This window comes from Pan troglodytes, chromosome 1 (genome assembly GCF_028858775.2).
Source record: "Pan troglodytes isolate AG18354 chromosome 1, NHGRI_mPanTro3-v2.0_pri, whole genome shotgun sequence".
Classification (NCBI taxonomy): Eukaryota; Metazoa; Chordata; class Mammalia; order Primates; family Hominidae; genus Pan; species Pan troglodytes.
In genome coordinates, this window is record NC_072398.2 from 17,544,789 (window position 1) to 17,563,645 (window position 18,857).

At 42.4% G+C, this 18,857-nt stretch overlaps 1 protein-coding gene across 11 annotated transcripts in view; it reads right to left on the reverse strand.

Annotated features, from left to right (window-relative positions):
* DISC1 (DISC1 scaffold protein) overlaps positions 1-12,659 on the reverse strand; it is a 414,923-nt gene extending 402,264 nt beyond the window's left edge. For all 11 annotated transcript variants that reach the window (XM_001151459.7, XM_054660130.2, XM_009441659.4 and 8 more), the window contains exon 1: positions 12,177-12,659. In XM_001151459.7, coding sequence (XP_001151459.4) covers positions 12,177-12,243 — 67 coding nt within the window. In that variant the 5' untranslated portion in view covers positions 12,244-12,659. The remainder of the gene's footprint in view (positions 1-12,176) is intronic.
* Between the last annotated feature and the right edge of the window lie 6,198 nt (positions 12,660-18,857).

An 18,857-nucleotide genomic window follows, 5' to 3' on the forward strand; every position in this document is an offset into this window, starting at 1 on the left:
ATGAAGACAAGTGCCTTGTGCTCCTCTTTCTAACCCAACCGTTACCTAATCCTCTCCCTGTGATGTTTCAAGAGCCACTCCTGGTTGGGGGCAATTCTACCTACTCCTGCATGCCATGGTGGCTATATTACACATGCTGTTTTAAAGCAACCCAATTCAGTAAGTCTTTACTGTTACTATAAGTCTAACATGAATTATAAGAAGGCAAATGAGACAAGGTTTGTCCTCAAGAAATTTACCCCAGACTAATACAAAGACATACCCAAAACAGTGGATTTCTCTCCACTAAATTCCTGATGATTCACACTTTCCCTGCTCTGTGATGATTAATAGTTATTCATTTTAATCAAAGGCAGTCTCCTAATTTGGATGTTGTCTTTTAAAAAGGATATTTTACTCATTAAAAAAGAGAATAACGAGTAAACACAGCAATAGGTAAAAAATAGGCTGGTATAAAAATAGACACATAGATCAATGAAACAGAATAAAAAAACCAGAAATAAAGCCACATATTTACAACCAACTGATCTTTGACAACATTGACAAGAACATACACTGGGCAAAGGACACCCCTTTCAATAAATGATACTGGGGAAATTGGATGGCCATATGCAGAAGAATGAAACTGGACCCCTATACCTCATCATATACAAAACTAAATTCAACTAAAGATGAATTAAAGTCTTATAAATAAGACCCAAAACTATAAAAATACTAGAAGAAAACTGAGGGAAAACTCTTCTGAACATTGGTCTATGCAAAGAATTCATGACTAAGACCTCAAAAGCACAGGTAACAACAACAACAACAAAAAAGCATAGGCAAGTGGTACTTAGTTAAACTAAAAAGCTTCTGCAGAGCAAAGGAAATAATCAACAGACTTAAGAGACAACCTGCAGAATGTGAGAAAATATTTGCAAACTATGCATCCAACAATATCCAGAATATGCAAGGAACCCAAACAATTCAACAACAACAACAAAATAATTCCATTAAAAAGAGTGAAAAGGACATGAATAGACATTTTTCAAAAGAAGACATACAAATGGAAAAAATGTTCAACATTACTACTAATCAAAGAAATGCAAATTGAAATCACAATGAGATGTCATCTTATGCCAGTCAGAATGGCCATTATTAAAAAGTCAAAAAATAACAGATATTGAAGAGAATGCAGTGAAAAGGGAAATTTTAAACACTATTGGTGAGAATGTAAATTATTAAAATCTCTATGGAAAACAGTATGGAGATTTCTCAAAGAACTAAAAATAAAACTACCATTTAATATAGCAATCCTACTATTGTGTATCTACCCAAAGGAAAATAAATCAATGTATCAGAAAAATACCTGGACTCACATGTTTATCACAGCAATATTCACAACAGCAAAGATATGGAATCAACCTAGATGTTCATCAACAGAGAACTGGATAAAGAAAATACAGTATACATACAAAAGGGAAAACTATTCAGCCATACAAAATGAACTCATGCCTTTTGCAACAACATGGATGGAACTGGAAACCGTTATCTTAAATGAAACAAGTCAGACACAGAAACACAAATATCACATGGTCTCACCTACAAGTGGGAGCTAAATCATGTCCACACATGGATGTAGAAAGTGGAATAACAGACAATGGAGACTCAGAAGGGTGAGGATAGGAGGAGTGAAGGATGAGAAATTACTCAATGGGTACAATGTACATTATTTGGGTGATGGACATCCTAAAAGCCCCGACTTGACCATTAGGCAAACTATGCATGTAATGAAATTGCACTGTACCCCATAAATTTATATAAATAAAAAACTAATCATTTGACCGAGCAATCCCATTACTGGGTGTATACCCAAAGGCTTGTAAATCATTCTACTATAAAGATACATGCACACATATGTTTACTGCAGCACTATGTACAATAGCAAAGACTTAGAACCAACCCAAATGCCCATCAATGATAGACCGGGTAAAGAAAATGTGGCACATATACATCAAGGAATACTATGCAACCATAAAAAAGGATGAGTTCATGTCCTTTGCAGGGACATGGATGAAGCTGGAAACCATCATTCTCAGCAAACTAACACAGGAACAGAAAACCAAACACCCCATGTTCTCACTCATAAGTGGGAATTGAACAATGAGAACACATGGACACAGGGAGGGGAACATCACATACCAGGGCCTGCTGGGGGGTAGGGGTCAAGGGGAGGGAGAGCATCAGGACAAATACCTAATGCATGTGGGGCTTAAAACCTAGATGACAAGTTGATAGGTGCAGCAAACCACCATGGCACATGTATACCTATGTAACAAACCTGCATGTTCTGCACATGTATCCCAGAACTTAAAGTAAAATTTAAAAAGCAGAATAAAATTTTAAAGATAGTGTCAATATAAATTCATACCAAGATTAGCTGAAGGGAAAGTAACTCCCATAAGACATCTCATTTTGTTTCCACTGAGCCTGTTCTGACTCCTTGAAATGGCAAAAACAGAGGTAATAACAATATCTTTTATCATGTATTACCTTATGCTTTTCAAAAAAAGTTTCAAAAACACAATAAATATTTGAATAAATGCACTTAGATAATCCCAAATCAGAGTCAAGAAAATATATAAAAGTTAAATTCAAATGATAGAATTTGTCCATTTTTCCATTCAAATTACAATTTAAGTCAAGTAAAGAAAGACACACAAAAGCTGCATGATTAGGAGGGAGTGCAGCGCTCATCCTCCTGTCCCCAAGGCGGATTAGCCAGCTGGGTGAGAGATGAGATCATGAGTTCCGGGCCAATGAGTCACTGCCCTTCACGATTGCCCCCAGACACAAACAGCTGCAGGTCTCCCAAAGCGTGTGTCCACCCTACGGAGCTGCCACCCTACAGAGGAGAAAATGTGGGTGAAAGTAAGCAAAAGCAACATCACAACCATGAAATTAACTCAGTGTTCTACAAATGGAGAATTATATATCTCTTTCTGAATGAAGAGCAGCATATTTCATACACAATGTGGAAATCAACATTGAGTAAATTGTTTTCAAAATTGTCATACCTAGGAGTAAACCCAGCAATAGGTAAATTATAAATTAAAGGAGTTCTTCTTTCTTCCTCCATCTATCCATCCATCTAGACTGTAAGGTATTTATTAGGCATCTACTAGGTGCTAAATACTTCTTAATGATTTTAGTACACCCCGATGTGCCCAGTCCTTCTGATGAAACAATATCCGGAAACTTCATGAGAATGAATTCTCTTTTTTCCTCAGGACTATAGGCTTCTCAATGGTGTAGACAACACTATCTATTTGAATTTACATATCAATTTACACATATATATACAAACATAAGTATATATATATTTTTATATTCAAGAGCTATCATAGTATCTGACTATATAGTGTATGCATCTCAATAAATATTTAAACTGAACTGAACTTCTGAAACTCCTGATTGGTTTCAAAAGATATAAAAATAATAGACTTGGTTAATCTATGCATTGGATTAATCCATCCTAAATATAATTAAGAGTTTGGTCTAATCCAGTGAGAACAGAGTAAACCATAAGTGTACTACATAGATGAGGGAGTAAGGAGATAAACCAGAACTGAAACCTTGAGTTGAAGAAGTCTACATTGGAGTCAGAAAAACAGGTTATATCCATAACAAACTATAACAGAAGAAGGAGAGAGCAGACGATTCCAGAGAACCAGGGAAGGCTGAGAAGCATTATTGATTTGCTAGGTGGTAAATGAGGGATGACATTTTGATGCGTTCAGATTGGGAGCAAGAAAGACGGATTCTGTAATATTCTCGGTGGGCAGAATAATGTGCATAATAAAAAGGCCAGAGTGTCCGTTTTAAGTGTTTAAGGGCCAGTGTATGGAAAGCTTGAAAAGAGATGCTAAGAATTTGCTTGGGGGAGATAATGAGTCTCTGAAAGCCCTTTCCACAGAGGAACAATAACCCAATCAGATCTGTGCTTTGTGAGGACTGTCCTGGCAGCAGTGTGCAGGCCTGATTGGAAGGAGTTACTCAACAGAGACATAATGACATAATCCAGTATCAGAACTGGGAAGACACAGGAAGGGCTGGAACACCTTCTGAAGAGGCATCCTAGGTGTGGCTGTTAAGCTCTAAGGCCTAAGAATACCAGGCTCCCTTAGTTCTTCTCTCTAGACTGGATGGCCCTTGAGAACAATCTACATTTTTGTTTTTGGGGGAGTTTTTTCATTTTTTTTTTTGAGACAGGGTCTTGCTATGTTGTCCAGGCTGGAGTGCAGTGGCTATTTGTAGGCACAAGCAAAGCGCACTGCCACCTTGAACTCCTGGCCTCAAGCAATCCTCCCGCCCCAGCCTTCCAAGGAGCTGGGACTATAGGCATGCACCACCATGCCTGGCACTCTACATTTTTAAGTACCCTGCAATGTACAACACTGTACTGTGTATACAGTAGGTGCTAGTGTTTGTGAATGAATAAATAAACACAATGGAAGAAATTAATGGATAAGTTAATGTCTCTAGGAGATAATTCTATAAACTAAGGAACACAAAATGATTAATAGAGTTGAGGCAATTTAAGGCCCCCAAATCTACTGTTTAAATGAATACAGATGCTCTATCCCCAAGGACAGTGTCTCACATTTCATTTTGCTTGGCCTGCAGCTATAACACAAGACGCTAGGGAAACATTAAGACTTGTACTGAAATACGCAAACTTTTTTTCTTCAGAAGATTTGTGATCCCAAAACAGCTCTTGCAACTCTAAGTTTCCAGTGTAGCAGAAATATTAGAACCCCGTTTTATCTCTGTATTTACTTTTTTTTTCACTTGACCATTGTAAAATAATCTTCCTTTTCCTATCAGTGTTGGAGTAAGATGAGGCATGCTTTCACTACAAATGCAAAACATGCACATTCTCCTGTGTTAAAAATAAAGTCCAATAATCAATCCACTCACAAACCAAGAGATGACAGGTACAGGCCAGGCGCGGTGGCTCACTCCTGTAATCCCAGCACTTTGAGAAGCCGAGGCAGGCGGATCCCTTGAGGTTAGGAGCTCAAGACCAGCCTGGCCGACATGGTGAAACTCTGTCTCTACTAAAAATACAAAAATTAGCTGCACGTGGTGGGGCATGCCTGTAATCCCAGGTACTTGGGAGGCTGAGGCAGAAGAATTGCTTGAACCTGGGAGGCGGAGGTTGCAGTGAGCCAAGACTGCGCCACTGCACTCCAGCCTGGGCTACAGAGCAAGACTCCGTTTCAAATAAAAAAAAAAAAGATGACAGGTATGAAAAAGAAAAGTTAGGTAGGCGTACATGTCACAAAATGCAATTTCAACTCAGATTCCACATTCAGGACACAACTTACTCATTAAACTTTAGATATTTCACCTTTCAACCTGTGAAAGCGATTAGTCTCCATGCAAGGCCACCTGTCAAATGCACGTTTCTACTCCTGGTAGATTTGTTCATCTGGGCAAACATAATTGTGTTAATGATCAATATCAATCCTAGACATGTACAGCTCTGGGGAGTTAAAGTAGCTACGACATTCGGGCAGATGACTGCAAAGAAGCTATCTAGGCTTCCTGAAATGGAACCACCTGGGCAAGGGAAGGAAGAAAATGTGAAAGCCCAATGAGCAGGGAATAGGAAATTTACACAGTAGCTCAAATCCTGCACAATCCCAATCCTGCAGGACAACGATCACAGCATCTTAGCACTGGAAGGGTTCCCATTCATCATCCCACGCAGCCCCCTCCCCAGTGCAGAACCCTCATGACAGTCACCCTAGAGTCATCCACACTGCCCTACATACTTCCAATGACAAAATGCTCTCTGCCTTTTGGGGTAGCCTATTCCATCAATGGATAACTATTTTTAGCAAGTTTTTAATTTAGTCAAAAAGTGATACCTTTCTAATGTGTGGCTGTCATGCTAATTCTAATTCTGAACCAAGCAGCCACTCAATAAACGTTGAATGAATAAATAATGAATACATGAACAAATAGATTCTTAAGGATCCATTGACATTTAGTGTAACAATAGTAATTACTTGAAAATCTATGTGGTTTTTTGTTTGTTTTTTTGACGGAGTCTCTCTCTGTAGCCCAGGCTGGAGTGCAGTGACACGATCTTGGCTCACTGCAACCTCTGCCTCCCAGGTTCAAGCAATTCTCCAGCCTCAGCCTCCCAAGTAGCTGGGATTACAGGCACACGCCACCATGCTCAGCTGATTTTTGTATTTTAAGTAGAGATGGGTTTCTGCCATGTTGGCCAGGATGGTCTCGAACTCCTGACCTCAGATCATCTGCCCACCTTGGCCTCCCAAACTGCTGGAATTACAGGCATGAGCCACTGTGCCCGGCCGAAAATCTAAGTTTTTAAGAGCCATCATGGCTCAAAAAAAAGGGATTCAGTTCAATTCATTTAATGTATCTTAAGCAGGGATGAATTATACAGAACTATGAAATGAAACACAACTTAATGAAAACAGTTCCAAGTAAAAGAAGAGGAGCCAGGTTCTAACAATCACTCTGCTGCTGTTTCTCACTTTTCTCACCTGTAAAATAAGGCCAGATTACATGATCTCTGCTGCCACTTACAACATTCAATACTGTACAATAAATATATGATTTATCTTCAGAGATTGCTGTTCCTCACCTCGAGGAGTTTACTGTCTTATTTGCATTTCTCTGAGAGTTCAAACTCTGAACTCTGAAAATAAAGGGTAAAAGTCCACCCATGACAGGCAAATGTTGTGGCTGAACAGGTAGAATTTTACCCACATTTTTTTTATGATGAGCAAGCACAAGGCCACGTGGGTGGAAAATTAACCTGAAGTTGACATGAGAAAAATAATGTGGGGCTACTTATTTCAATCACAGTCATGCATCACTTATTGACAGGGACACGTTCTGAGAAATGTGTCATTAGGTCATTTTGTCATGCAAACACCGTAGAGTGTACTCACAAAAACCTAGATGGTATAGACTATGACACACCTAAGCTATATTGTATAGCTACTATTCCTAGGCTACAAACCTGTGCAGCATGTTACTGTACTGAATACTGTAGGCAGCTGTAACACAATGGTAAGTACTTTTCCATCTAAACATATCTAAACATAGACAAGGTACAGTAAAAATACACTATAAAAGATGAAAAATGGTACACCTCTATAGGAGGCTTATCATGCATGGAGCTTGCAGGACTGGAAGTTGCTCTGGGTGAGTCAGTGAGTGAGTGGTGAGTGCACGTGAGGGTTGAGGACATAATTTTATGCTACTGTATTTATAAACGCTGTACACTTAGGCTATACTAAATTCATTTAAATTTTTTTCTCAACAATAAATGATCTTTGGCGTACCATAACTTTTTTTACTTTATATATAATAATTTTTTAATTTTTTTAATTTTTTGACTTTTTTATAAAAACACAGCTTAAAACACAAATACATTGTGCAACTGTACAAAAATATTTTTTCTTTATATCCTTATTATCCTATAAGCTCCTATTTTCAATTTTTATTTTTTTACTTTTCAAACTTTTTGTTAAAAACTAAGACACAAACACACACACTAGCCTGGGCCTACCCAGGGTCAGGATCATCACTATCCCTGCCTTCCACCTCCACACCTTGTCCCGTTGGAAGGTCTTCAAGGCAAAAATACACATGGAGCCATCATCTCCTATGATAACAATGCCTTCTTCTGATACCTCCTGAAGGACCTGCCTGAGGCGGGTTTACAGTTAACTTTTTTTTACTAAGTAGAAGTACACAAAATAACAATAAAATGTATAGTAAATACTAGGCATTAGGAAATTGACAGCCCAGTATAATCTTATGGGACCACTCTCACATATGTGACATTGACAAAACGTCATTATGCGAGGCATGACTGCACTTATTTTGAGACTATGTCTCTGCATACATAGTTCTCAGTAGCATCATTTGTTAAATAAGGATGCCGACATCTTACCTGCCAGAACATAAGGAGTTTAGCCAATTGGTGTTTTGAAGCTTCATCTGACAATAAGTTCTGTGATTCTGTTTATAAGTCTGTGACCAGTGACCCTAGTGACTGGAGGGAGCCCCATAATGTCTAGCATCCATTTCTGAGTCATGACAAAAAGCCAAAGGGGAAATGGGGCAGGGAAAGGAAGCAGATACAGGACGAGTAGTCATATAAGAGGCTGTGCACACCATGTGAGCCCCTGCCTACCTTCTACAGCTAAATGTCAGTATTTCATTCATTGCCCAGCCACAGTTCTCCCTTCCTGCTTCTACTTGGTGTGAACATTTGAAAGCTCATTGCAAAGTCTTCACTCAAGAGAAACAGCTGGTGAACTCTGGTTTTGAAAGAAAAAATGGATTCTGAATGGCTAAAGCATCTGGAATTTTAAAAATTACATGATTGTTGCACAGAAGTCATTCGCTAAGGAATTTTTACCACAAAGTCATTAAAGTTAGGAACTAACAACAGAAGACTCCTCGAGGCTAAAAGTCTTATATTACTAAACGGTGCTGAGTGAAAAATGGCTCTTCACCGGTGGTTCCAGCTGTGCCAGGAGGGGACCCTCCTCAACCCAGGGTGGCTGCCAAGGGAATCTCTGGAAGTAGTGGGCTCTGCTTGGATTCATGAGAACACAGCATATAAACTCAATTACCATCATTATTATCAAAAGAATGATTCTGGCCAGGTGCAATGGTTCACATCTGTAATCCTGGTACTTTGGGAGGTCGAGGCAGAAGTTGCTTGAGGCTCAAGGTCAATCTGGCCAACATAAGGAGACCCCACCTTTTTTAATTAAAAAAAGAAAAAAAAAGAATGATTCTAATTCTGGTCTAATGACCCTAACCTAAAATATTACCTATTTTTGTACTCAGAAACTTTGTGTGCTGGTCTTTAAATCTTGTTTAAAGGGCCCGGCGCAGTGGCTCACGCCTGTAATCCCAGCACTTTGGGAGGCTGAGGCGGGCAGATTACAAGGTCAGGAGATCGAGACCATGCTGATCAACATGGGGAAACCCTGTCTATATTAAAAATACAAAAATTAGCTGGACGTGGTGGTGGGCGCCTGTAATCCCACTACTCGAGAGGCTGAGGCAGGAGAATCGCTTGAACCCAGGAGGCAGAGGTTGCAGTGAGCCGAGATCGTGCCACTGCACTCCAGCCTGGCGACAGAACGAGACTCCGTCTCAAAAAATATATATATATTGTTTAAAGGTCACCATTGTACCCTCTCTTTGCTCTGAAGGTCCTGCATCAAACTTTAACCAAAACCACAATAAAATTCAAATATCAACAATTTAGTCTCTAATCCTTCTCCAATCAAAATTTTTAGATTTTAAAAAAAGAAAAAGTTTTAATGAGCATAATAAATTGGCTTTGTTCTACATTAATGTCATAATGTTTGAGCAATTAGCAAGTACTATTTTTGTCATTTAACAAAAAACAATAATAGTTTGCCTCTCACTTTTGGATGGATGCATGCAGCATAGAAATGGGTTACAAGGACAGAGACACCAAGCTATTTGTCTACCTTGGTAAGATTACAGTATTTTTTAGTGTTCACTTACTTGTTTGTAGTTTTCTGTGCTTCCTGTAATGAGCATGCATTGCTTTTGGAAAAACAAAAACCAATAAGATAAACTTAATTTAGGAAACAAATAAACTAGGAATTGTTTCTGCAGCACAGAAACAGAGCATTCACGCTCCTCTCGAATGAACTTCCTGCAGAAAAGTCCCGGGGCCCAGCCCTGCAAAGTAACCATGACACCCAACGCCTCGATTTCCGGTTACACCTCATGTGCTATCCTAAGGGTTCTGGCAAATGAGTGTTGAAACAAAACAAAACAATCCAGATACCACTTAGAGATTTGTGATGAGATCTTGCAACCTGTTCTTTCAATGTTTTAATAACTTTTCTGCAAATTGTCATCATTTGTTTTACAAGAAGATAGTTTAAAGTATATTTTATAAAACAAGTCTGAGGGAAATTAAAATTATGCCAAAGCCTCTTTTGCCAGGATTAACAGTTCACTCTTACATTTTGGGTCTATAGATATGCAGGATGGAGGTTGGGCCTGGTGGCTCATGCCTGTAATCCTAGCGCTTTGGGAGGCCAAAGTGGGAGGAATGATTGAAGCCAGGAGGTCGAGACCAGCCTGAGCAACATAGCAAGACTCCAACTCTAAAAAAAATAATTAGCTGGGCATGGTGGCATGCGCCTGTAATCCCAACTACTCAAAAAGCTGGAACAGGAGGATCTCTTGAGCCCAGGAGTTCAAGGCTACAGTGAGCCATGATTGTGCCACTGCACTCCATCCTGGGTGACAGAGCAAGACTCTGTCTCCTAAAGAAAAAAAATTACCTAAATTCTAATATAGGTCTGTTCTGAATCACAGCTCCATGCTATAATTTCAGTTTGGCAAGCGGCCAAGAACACAGTTGTGAGTGGCACCCACACCAGGGTTCTAATCCTGGCTTTACGCTTAAGAGCTCTGTGAGCTTGGGAACCAAGCAGGGTGACCCTGAACCTCAGCTTTGTCATAGGGAAATGAGGACTGTAATCCCAGTCCCATAAAGATGCGGGGAGGATTTCATCAAAGGAATTCATAATAAAATGTCTGGCACATTGTAAGTTCTAAAAACCTGCAGATGTTACCATTCCCTCCTAGTACTATCATGTCTTATACGTGCATAGTGACTCATACTCCACAAGGTGCTTTCAGATCTTTTGCCTCATTTAATCCTCAGGCAATGCGATCAGTACAAAAGGCAGTAATTACTACCCCCATTTTTGTTTAATCTTTTTTGTAAACAGATGAGAAAACAGGCTCAAAGTCAAAGAGCCCGAAAAGCGGGTGTCTTGTCCACGGCTCTTTTTGCTCTGTGGCACAGAACTGAACCTCAGAGGACTTCATGTACCATGCCGAGCACAGGAGAACTACATGTGTTTTTAAATGCCCTATTATTCCTGCATTAATCAAATCAAACTGGTATTCTCACATTACTCCCAATTATTTAGATTTTGCCTAGGAAAAATAGCAACTAAGGTTTTTTGAGAGTGCACTGGGTATTTCAGGCATTGGGCGAGGTGCTTCACTTCCACCATCACAGTTAAACTGCATAACAACCCTATGAAGCAGGTACTGTCATAGTCTCCTGCATGTCCAGGATTGACATGCAGGCAGACTGTCTCCAAACCCCAGTTCCTATGCTCCTAGTGCTGTCCAATTCAAATTTGTCCAGTTGATAACACTTTGCAAATTGATTTCCCATACAACAAACCTAACGACACATGGAGGCCAGGCTATGAGTGTTCTCTTTTACATTTCAGGAGACTGAGGCTCTGAGAGGTTAAGCGACTGACCCAACCCTGTCCTCACCCAGCAAGAACACAAGGCAGCACTCCCTAACTCCAAATCTCACTGTCTTTGGAAAACCTCACATTTTAAGAGTGAGAAGGTAGAAGTCCTGTCATTGTTGAAAAACAACCATCCACAATCATCACTAAGAGTTGACAGCGAGACCCGCGCTCCAGGCGGTGGAAACCGAGCAGTCTCCGGTTTGGGCCGTCCCCGTTACTGTAGCCAAGTAGGAAGTGGGCGGTGACACTGATTTCAGAGCAGCCCCTAGGGAAGGCACAGGCACCGGTTCCTGGTCCCGCTCCCAGCCTCCTCCCTCCAGGTCCCCGAAGGGGTGGAACCCGAGATCCAGCTGGGTCTTGGGGTTAAGGCGGGCGGGACGTCGCCTGTCCCGAGGGGGCGCAGGCTGGGGCGCACCGCAACGACAGTGCAGGCGGCGCAGGTGTCCCAGGACGGATCCAAACCCCAAGCACGCCCCTGCAACCTTTCCCGGTCACCTGGACACGCAGCGGGGGCGCGGGTCAGACTCCTACAGTTTCGCAAACTGCGGGTCCCGGGGATCGCTGCACAGTCCTGGGTCAGGGACCTGGCCCGGCTCGGCGCTGGTGCCGGGCTGGCAGCCCAAGACTCGCTCTTCTCTCAACCTCGCACGCCTCGCGTCCTGCCTCAGTTTCCCTCACCTCGAAAGGGGTTGTTAACAGAGGCATGCCCTGACCTACACGACTTTCTGGGGGCCAGAGCGCGCCCTCCTTGCCAGGACCCCCCCAGGACGTGCTAGGACTCTGTGGCAGCTCCCCTACCTGCGCGGTGGCTCACGCCGCCGCCGCCGGCGGCGGCTGGGGCGCCCTGAGGACCCCCGCCTGGCATGCGCCCCGCTGCCAGCTCCTCCCGCTCCGCCTGGGCTGCCTCCTGCTCGTTCCCCGAGGCCAGAGGCGGGGGGAAGGGAGCAGCGCGCTGGACGGGAAGTGGGGAGGGGGCTGGCGACGAAGGGGGCGGCTCCTTTCTTCTCCTCAGCGAGTCCGCTATTTCCTTTCCAGCATTGGCCCCTGACGCGCGCGCGCGCACACACACACACACACACACAGACACACACACACACGCTGCTGGAGCGGGCGGGGCCAGCGGCCCTCACAGCCTGTCTCCGGGATCTCAGGACCTCAGAAAGTTTGCTTTCACTCTGACTCATTTCTGGAAGAAACAAGAGGGGAAGTGCAGGAAGCCTCCAGGATGGGGTACAGGAGGGCGCCTTCCAGACGCGTGATTTAAGAAGTGACCACACAGTGATGGAGAAGATGGAGGGATGTGAGGGGCTCATTTATACAAAGTGGGGGCGGGGGGGCGGAGTGGGGATAACTGATGACCCTGGAAAGAGATGAGTGGGAGCAGATGTTTAGAAATGAGATAGGATTCCAACTTCTAGCATCTTCCAGCAGCTCCGGGCTGGTTCCAGGACACAGGCTGGTTCCAGGACACAGGAGTCCATGCAAGCTCCTAGGCAACTGACTCCCCCCTTCACCCCTTCTCTTTGGTTCATTCAAGGAAGCTACTGGAGCACCCCCTAGGTAGCACCTGCTATAGGACAATGGGTACAAGGAAGGGCTACACATGAGCTCTTTGCCCTTAAGCAGCTCACCTCCAGGCTAGAAGGACAGCACGTGCATAGAAAACGAAATCACAACATGAGATAGAATGTGCCATGTGCCAGAGGCTTGGCACAAAACCTCTTGCAATGGTTCAGGGATAGGAGGGAGAACTGTGAAGAAGGGTTGGGGAGACGTTCTGCAGGAATGGGAAGGATCTCCTTAGAACGAGAGGAGTTAGAACTAGAGGAAGGCTGAGGTCCTTCAAAAGCTGAAGATCTTAAGACTGAAAGCACACAGTTGTACTTAAAATCAGTGTGTTTGCCCGGCATGGTAGTGCACTCCTGTAGTCCCAGCTACTCGGCAGGCTTAGGTGGGAGGATTGCTTGAGTCCAGGAGTTCAAGGCTTCAGTGAGCTATGATGGGGCCACTGCACTCCAGCCCAGGTGACAGAGAGAGACCCCCACACCCCCACCACATCTCTAAAAATAAATAAATGTATGAATATCTAAGGCCGGGCACTTTGGGAGGCCAAGGTGGAAGTTCACTTGAGTCCAGAAGTTTGAGATCAGCCTGGGCAACATAATAAGAACCTCTTTTTTTTTTTTTTAACTTTTAAGTTCAGTTTGTTACATAGGTAAACTTGTGTCATGGGTGTTTGTTGTACAGAGTATTTTGTCACCCAGGTATTAAGCCTAGTGCTCATTAGTTGTTTTTCTTGATCCTCACCCTTCTCCTACCCTCCACCCTCCAAAAGGCACCAGTGTGTGCTGTTCCCCTCTATGCGTCCATGTGTTCTCATCATTTATCTCCCACTTATAAGTGAGAACATGCAGTGTTTGGTTTTCTGTTCTTGTGTTAGTTTGCTAAGGATAATGGCCTCCAGCTACATCCATGTCCCTGCAAAAGACATGATCTCATTCTTTTTTATGGCTGCATAGTATTCTATGGTATATATGTACCATATTTTTTTATCCAGCCTATCATTGATGGGCATTTAGATTGATTCCATATATTTGCCGTTGTGAATAGTGCTGCAGTGAACATGTGTGTGCATGTGTCTTTATAATAGAATTATTTATATTCCTTTGGGTGTATACCCAGTCATACGATTGTTGGGTCAAACAGTATTTCTGTCTTTAGGTCTTTGAGGAATCACCACACTGTCTTCCACAATAGCTGAACTAATTTACACTCCCACCAACAGTGTAAAAGTGTTCCTTTTTCTCCACAACTTCTCCAGCATCTGTTATTTTTTGACTTTTTAGTAATAGCCATTCTGACCGGTGTTAGATGGTATTTCATTGTGGTTTTGATTTGCATTTATCTGATAATCAGTGATGTTGAGCTTTTTTTATATGAATGTTGTCCACATATATGTCTTCTTTTGAAAAGTGTCTGTTCATGTCCCTTGCTCACTTTTTAATGGGGTTGTTTGGTTTTTTCTTGTAAATATAAGTTCCTTATAAGATGCTGGATATTAGATCTTTGTTAGATCACAGTTTGCAAAATTGTTTTCCCATTCTGTAGGCTGTCTGTTTACTCTGTTGATAGTTTCTTTTGCTGTTCAGAAGCTCTTTAGTTTAATTAGATCCCAGTTGTCAATTTTTGCTTTTGGCATCTTTGTCGTGAAATCTTTGCCCATGCCTATGTCCTGAATGGTATTGCCTAGGTTGTCTTGCAGGGATTTTATAGTTTTGGGTTTTACAATTAAGTCTTTAATACATCTTTAGTTAACTTTGTATAAACTGTAAGGTAGAGGTCCAGTTTCAATCTTCTGCATATGACTAGCCAGTTATCCCATCACCATTTAGGAAATTCTTTACCCATTGCTTGTCAAAACCCTTTCTATAAAGAAAAAAAAAATTAATTAGCCAGCACAGTGGCCTGTACCTGTAGTCCCAGCTATTTGGGAGGCTGAAGCAGGAGGATCACTCTAGCTCAGGAGGTCGAGGCTGCAGTGAGCAGTGATTGCACCACTTCCCTCCAGCCTAATAGAGTGAGACCAGGCTAATAGAGTGAGACCCTGCCTAAAGAGAGAGAGAAACAGGGAGAGAGAAGCTTCAAATCCTGCCTGAATTTTTAGCCTAGCAGCCTGCCCTTCAAATTTCAAACTTGCTAGACCTTAAAATCAAGTGAGCCAATTCCTTAAAATAAATCTTTCTCTTCTTTCTCTCTTTTGCCTCTTTCTCTATCTTTTTCTTCTCTTTCTCCTCTCTTTATCTCTCTCCGTTTCTCTCTTTCTCCTCTCTCTCTCTTCTGTCTTCTCTTTCTATCTATCTGTCTATCTATCTATCTGTCTTCCTGTCCTCCTCCCACTTGCTCACTCCTTTCTTTGGGTCCCCTTCATTAGTTTCTCCCCTTCTCCTCACCCCTTATCTTGGATCTCCCCAGAATTTAATCCATGGCTTGCTTCTCTGAGCATCCCTCATACTTGACCTTACTCATCCCTCTCATCCACTTCCAGGGTTTCAACCACCCCGATGCAACCTCAATCAGAATCCCTGACTGCAACCTCTCTCCCAAACTCCAGATTCATATTTCCAACTTACAGATTCTGCTGGGTTCTCCAAGTTAATATCACCAAAATTATTCTCATAGTCCTCTCTAGCACATTCCCAAAACTGCTGCCTTTCCTGTATTAAACTTTTCTTCAAGATAGCTTTACTCTCTTCTTGTCCTCCCAGCCAATCCTACATCCCTCCTCACCTTCGCCCTTTCATTCAGTCATTGGATCCTGTCCTTTCCACCTCAGAATTGTCTTTTGTATCCATTTCCTCCTGTCCATCCCTCACTAGCCCTAAATTAGACTGAGCTTCATTGTATTTCCAACTGCCCCCTCAACACCACCACTTGGTTGTCTAAGAATCCATTCAAACCAACCAAATTGAAAACCATTCCCATTCTTTTCCCCTCGATTCTGTACTTCTAATTGTGTTCCATACCTCCACCACTGGTCCTACCAACCATTTCATTAGCCCTGTGGCATAGTCTGGAAGGCATCATACTATGTGGTTAGGAGGATACACTCTGCACTCAGATAACGGCACTATATCCAAGCTCCACTACTTCTTAGCTGTGGACTTTGAGAAGTTATTTAACCCTCTGCTAAGTCTCAGTCTGCTCATCTGCAAAACAAAGGTAATGGTGGTACCATAGAAGGTTGCTGTGAGAGGGTCTGATATATGGTCTAGAGTGGGGCCCAGGCAATGGATTTTTTTAAGTCCTCCAGGTGATTCTAAAGCACAGTGAGGGTTGGGACCCCCTTCTGTAGTGGTAGTATGGACAGATTTGTGGTAGATGCAGAAAGACTGATTAGGAAACAGGTAGGAGTTCCAGGTAAGACACCATGAGCATTTGTAACGAGGATAGAGAAGATATGGCTGGCTGAGCTCGGTGGCTCATACCTGTAATCCCAGCACTTTGGGAAACCAACACAAGTGGAATGCTTGAGTCTAGGAGTTCAAGACCAGTATGGGTGACATGGTGAAACCCTATCTCTACAAAAAAAATTAGCTGGGTATGGTAGCATGCACCTGTAGTTCCAGCTACTTGGGGGGCTGAGGCAGGAGGATCACTTGAGTCTGGGAGGTTGAGGCTGCAGTAAGCCATGTTCATGCCAATGCACTCCAGCCTAGGTGACAAAGTAAGACCTTGTGTCAAAATGAGAGGAGAGAGAGCGAGAGAAAAAGAGAGAAAATGGGGCCATATTCAAGAGACACTTAGGAAGTAAAATTATATGAAACTTGGTAAATAGATGTTGAGGGTAATTGAGAGGAAAGCATCTAAGATGACTCCGGCTTTTAATTTAGTTGACTAGGCTAGGTGGATATGGTTCCCAAATATGTTTGTTCATTATAAGCACTTGGGGAAAATTTATATATTTTTTCCTAGCTGTTATGTATTATATATTCCTAGTCTTATCAAAGACCTGTGTGCAAGATTATTCTATTTTCACCTTGATTATTCTGGGAACTATGTTTTGCAGAATCACCTTCCCTGAATGGATCTCAGCTACACTTGGCCAAAAGAATAATATTTGGGCAGTGGCAGTGAGCACTAGTCATTTTGTTCTAAGGTTACTGTTGGTTGGAGACAGTCAGAGACAGATGCAAAGGTGCTGGTGGTTTCCAGTTTGCCCTGTCTCTCCCTATTCCATGCCCAGGTCTCCTCCTCAACTACTAGCTCTATGGACCAATAGCAGCCCCAGGCTCCCTATGAGATGCTTGTCTGCACATTCACAGAGGAAGTAGACACAGAACCATCAGCCTTCTGTAGATGTCTATACCAGCCCCTTCACAGTCCTCCTCCAACAGCTGTACATACATAGCTCCCAGATTTTCTGTAAGCCCCAACTCATTCACCCACACAGGGCTGGTTAAACACCTTTCTCAGATCCTTCATCTCCCTTTTTAGACTTCTGCTTCTCCAGCTTTTCTCACAATTGTGTGAGGTCTAATTCCTGTAATACATTCCTTATTCCACAATACTTATAGTGGTTCTCCTTCTCCAATTGATCCCTCACTGGTAAACCTCCCAACTCCAAATCTCTGGTGTGGGTACTATAGCAGTCTTCCTTTAGTTTTTTGACAGCTTTCTCATTCCAACACAATGCTGTATTAATTAGCACTCTTAATTGCAACTAACCAAAACCAATATACTCTAACTTAAGTGAAACAAATTTTGGTGAGGAAACAAGAGTCATTTCATGGAGCCTGAAGACATAAGGAAGCTGGTCTTCTGGAAACACTAGAGCGAGCTCTGGAAAGCCAGAAGGACCCTGGAAGTCTTGCTCATCCCTACTTTTTTCTGCACATCTGCTTCCAGTTGCTTCTGAGTTTAACTGTTTGTAATCCAGCCACATGAAGAGCTCGACCCTCTTGGAGCCGATTCTGGATCTTTAGGAGCAAGATCCTAGTGAGCTCAGTAGGTCGGGGGTCCCTCTCTCAGGTCATCAAGTGTAACTGTAACTGAAGAAGTGGACCCCATAGGAACACAAGACAAGCATAGCCCCCAGGAAACCAACCCTGAATGAGGGGCAAGTGGAGACCATCACTTTGGACAGCCATCCCCAAATGTGCCTACTTTAAATGTAATGGTGAAGATTAGACACCATGAATCCTGCTGCCTGCAAATAAACAAATGACATCTATAGTTTCCCTCTGCTTCTAAATTCTGGCTGCTAACACATGTAAAGGTTGTCCACAGAGAGGATAACGAAGAGCATATGATGAAGGGATGATTGTTCTATCAATCTTTTAAATTTAAATTACTGGACACCTCTTTCTTGTGAATACTACCAAAGTCTTCATGAGATTGGAAATGGAGTAATGCCATGCTGACACAATCTGAGGTCATAGCCTAGAATCTTTGCATCACTAGCAGAATCGGCAGTTGCTCTGTTGTATTGAAATTATGCACATCTACAGATTACATTTACACAGTCAATGAACATGAAATACTAGAGGTATGAAATTGTAGCCAGAATCTAGGAGCTCAAAGGAAGTAAAATGTACAACTCTTTTGCCAGGTAACAAATACTATATGATTCCACTTATATGAAGTAATTAAGTAGTAAGATTCCTAGAAACAGAAATTAAACTGATGGCTGCCGGGGACTGTGAAAGGGGAAAATGAAGAGGTGTAGTTTAAAGGACACAGAGTATCCTTTTTAAAAAGTTTTGTAAAATAAAAGGTTCTAAAGGGCCGGGCATGGTGGCTCATGCCTGAAATCCCAGCACTTTGGAAGGCCGAGGCGGGCAGATCACAAGGTCAAGAGATCAAGACTATCCTGGCCAACATGGTGAGACCCCATCTCTACTAAAAGTACAAAAATTAGCTGGGCATGGTGGCACGCGCCTGTTGTCCCAGCTACTCGGGAGGCTGAAGCAGGGGAATTGC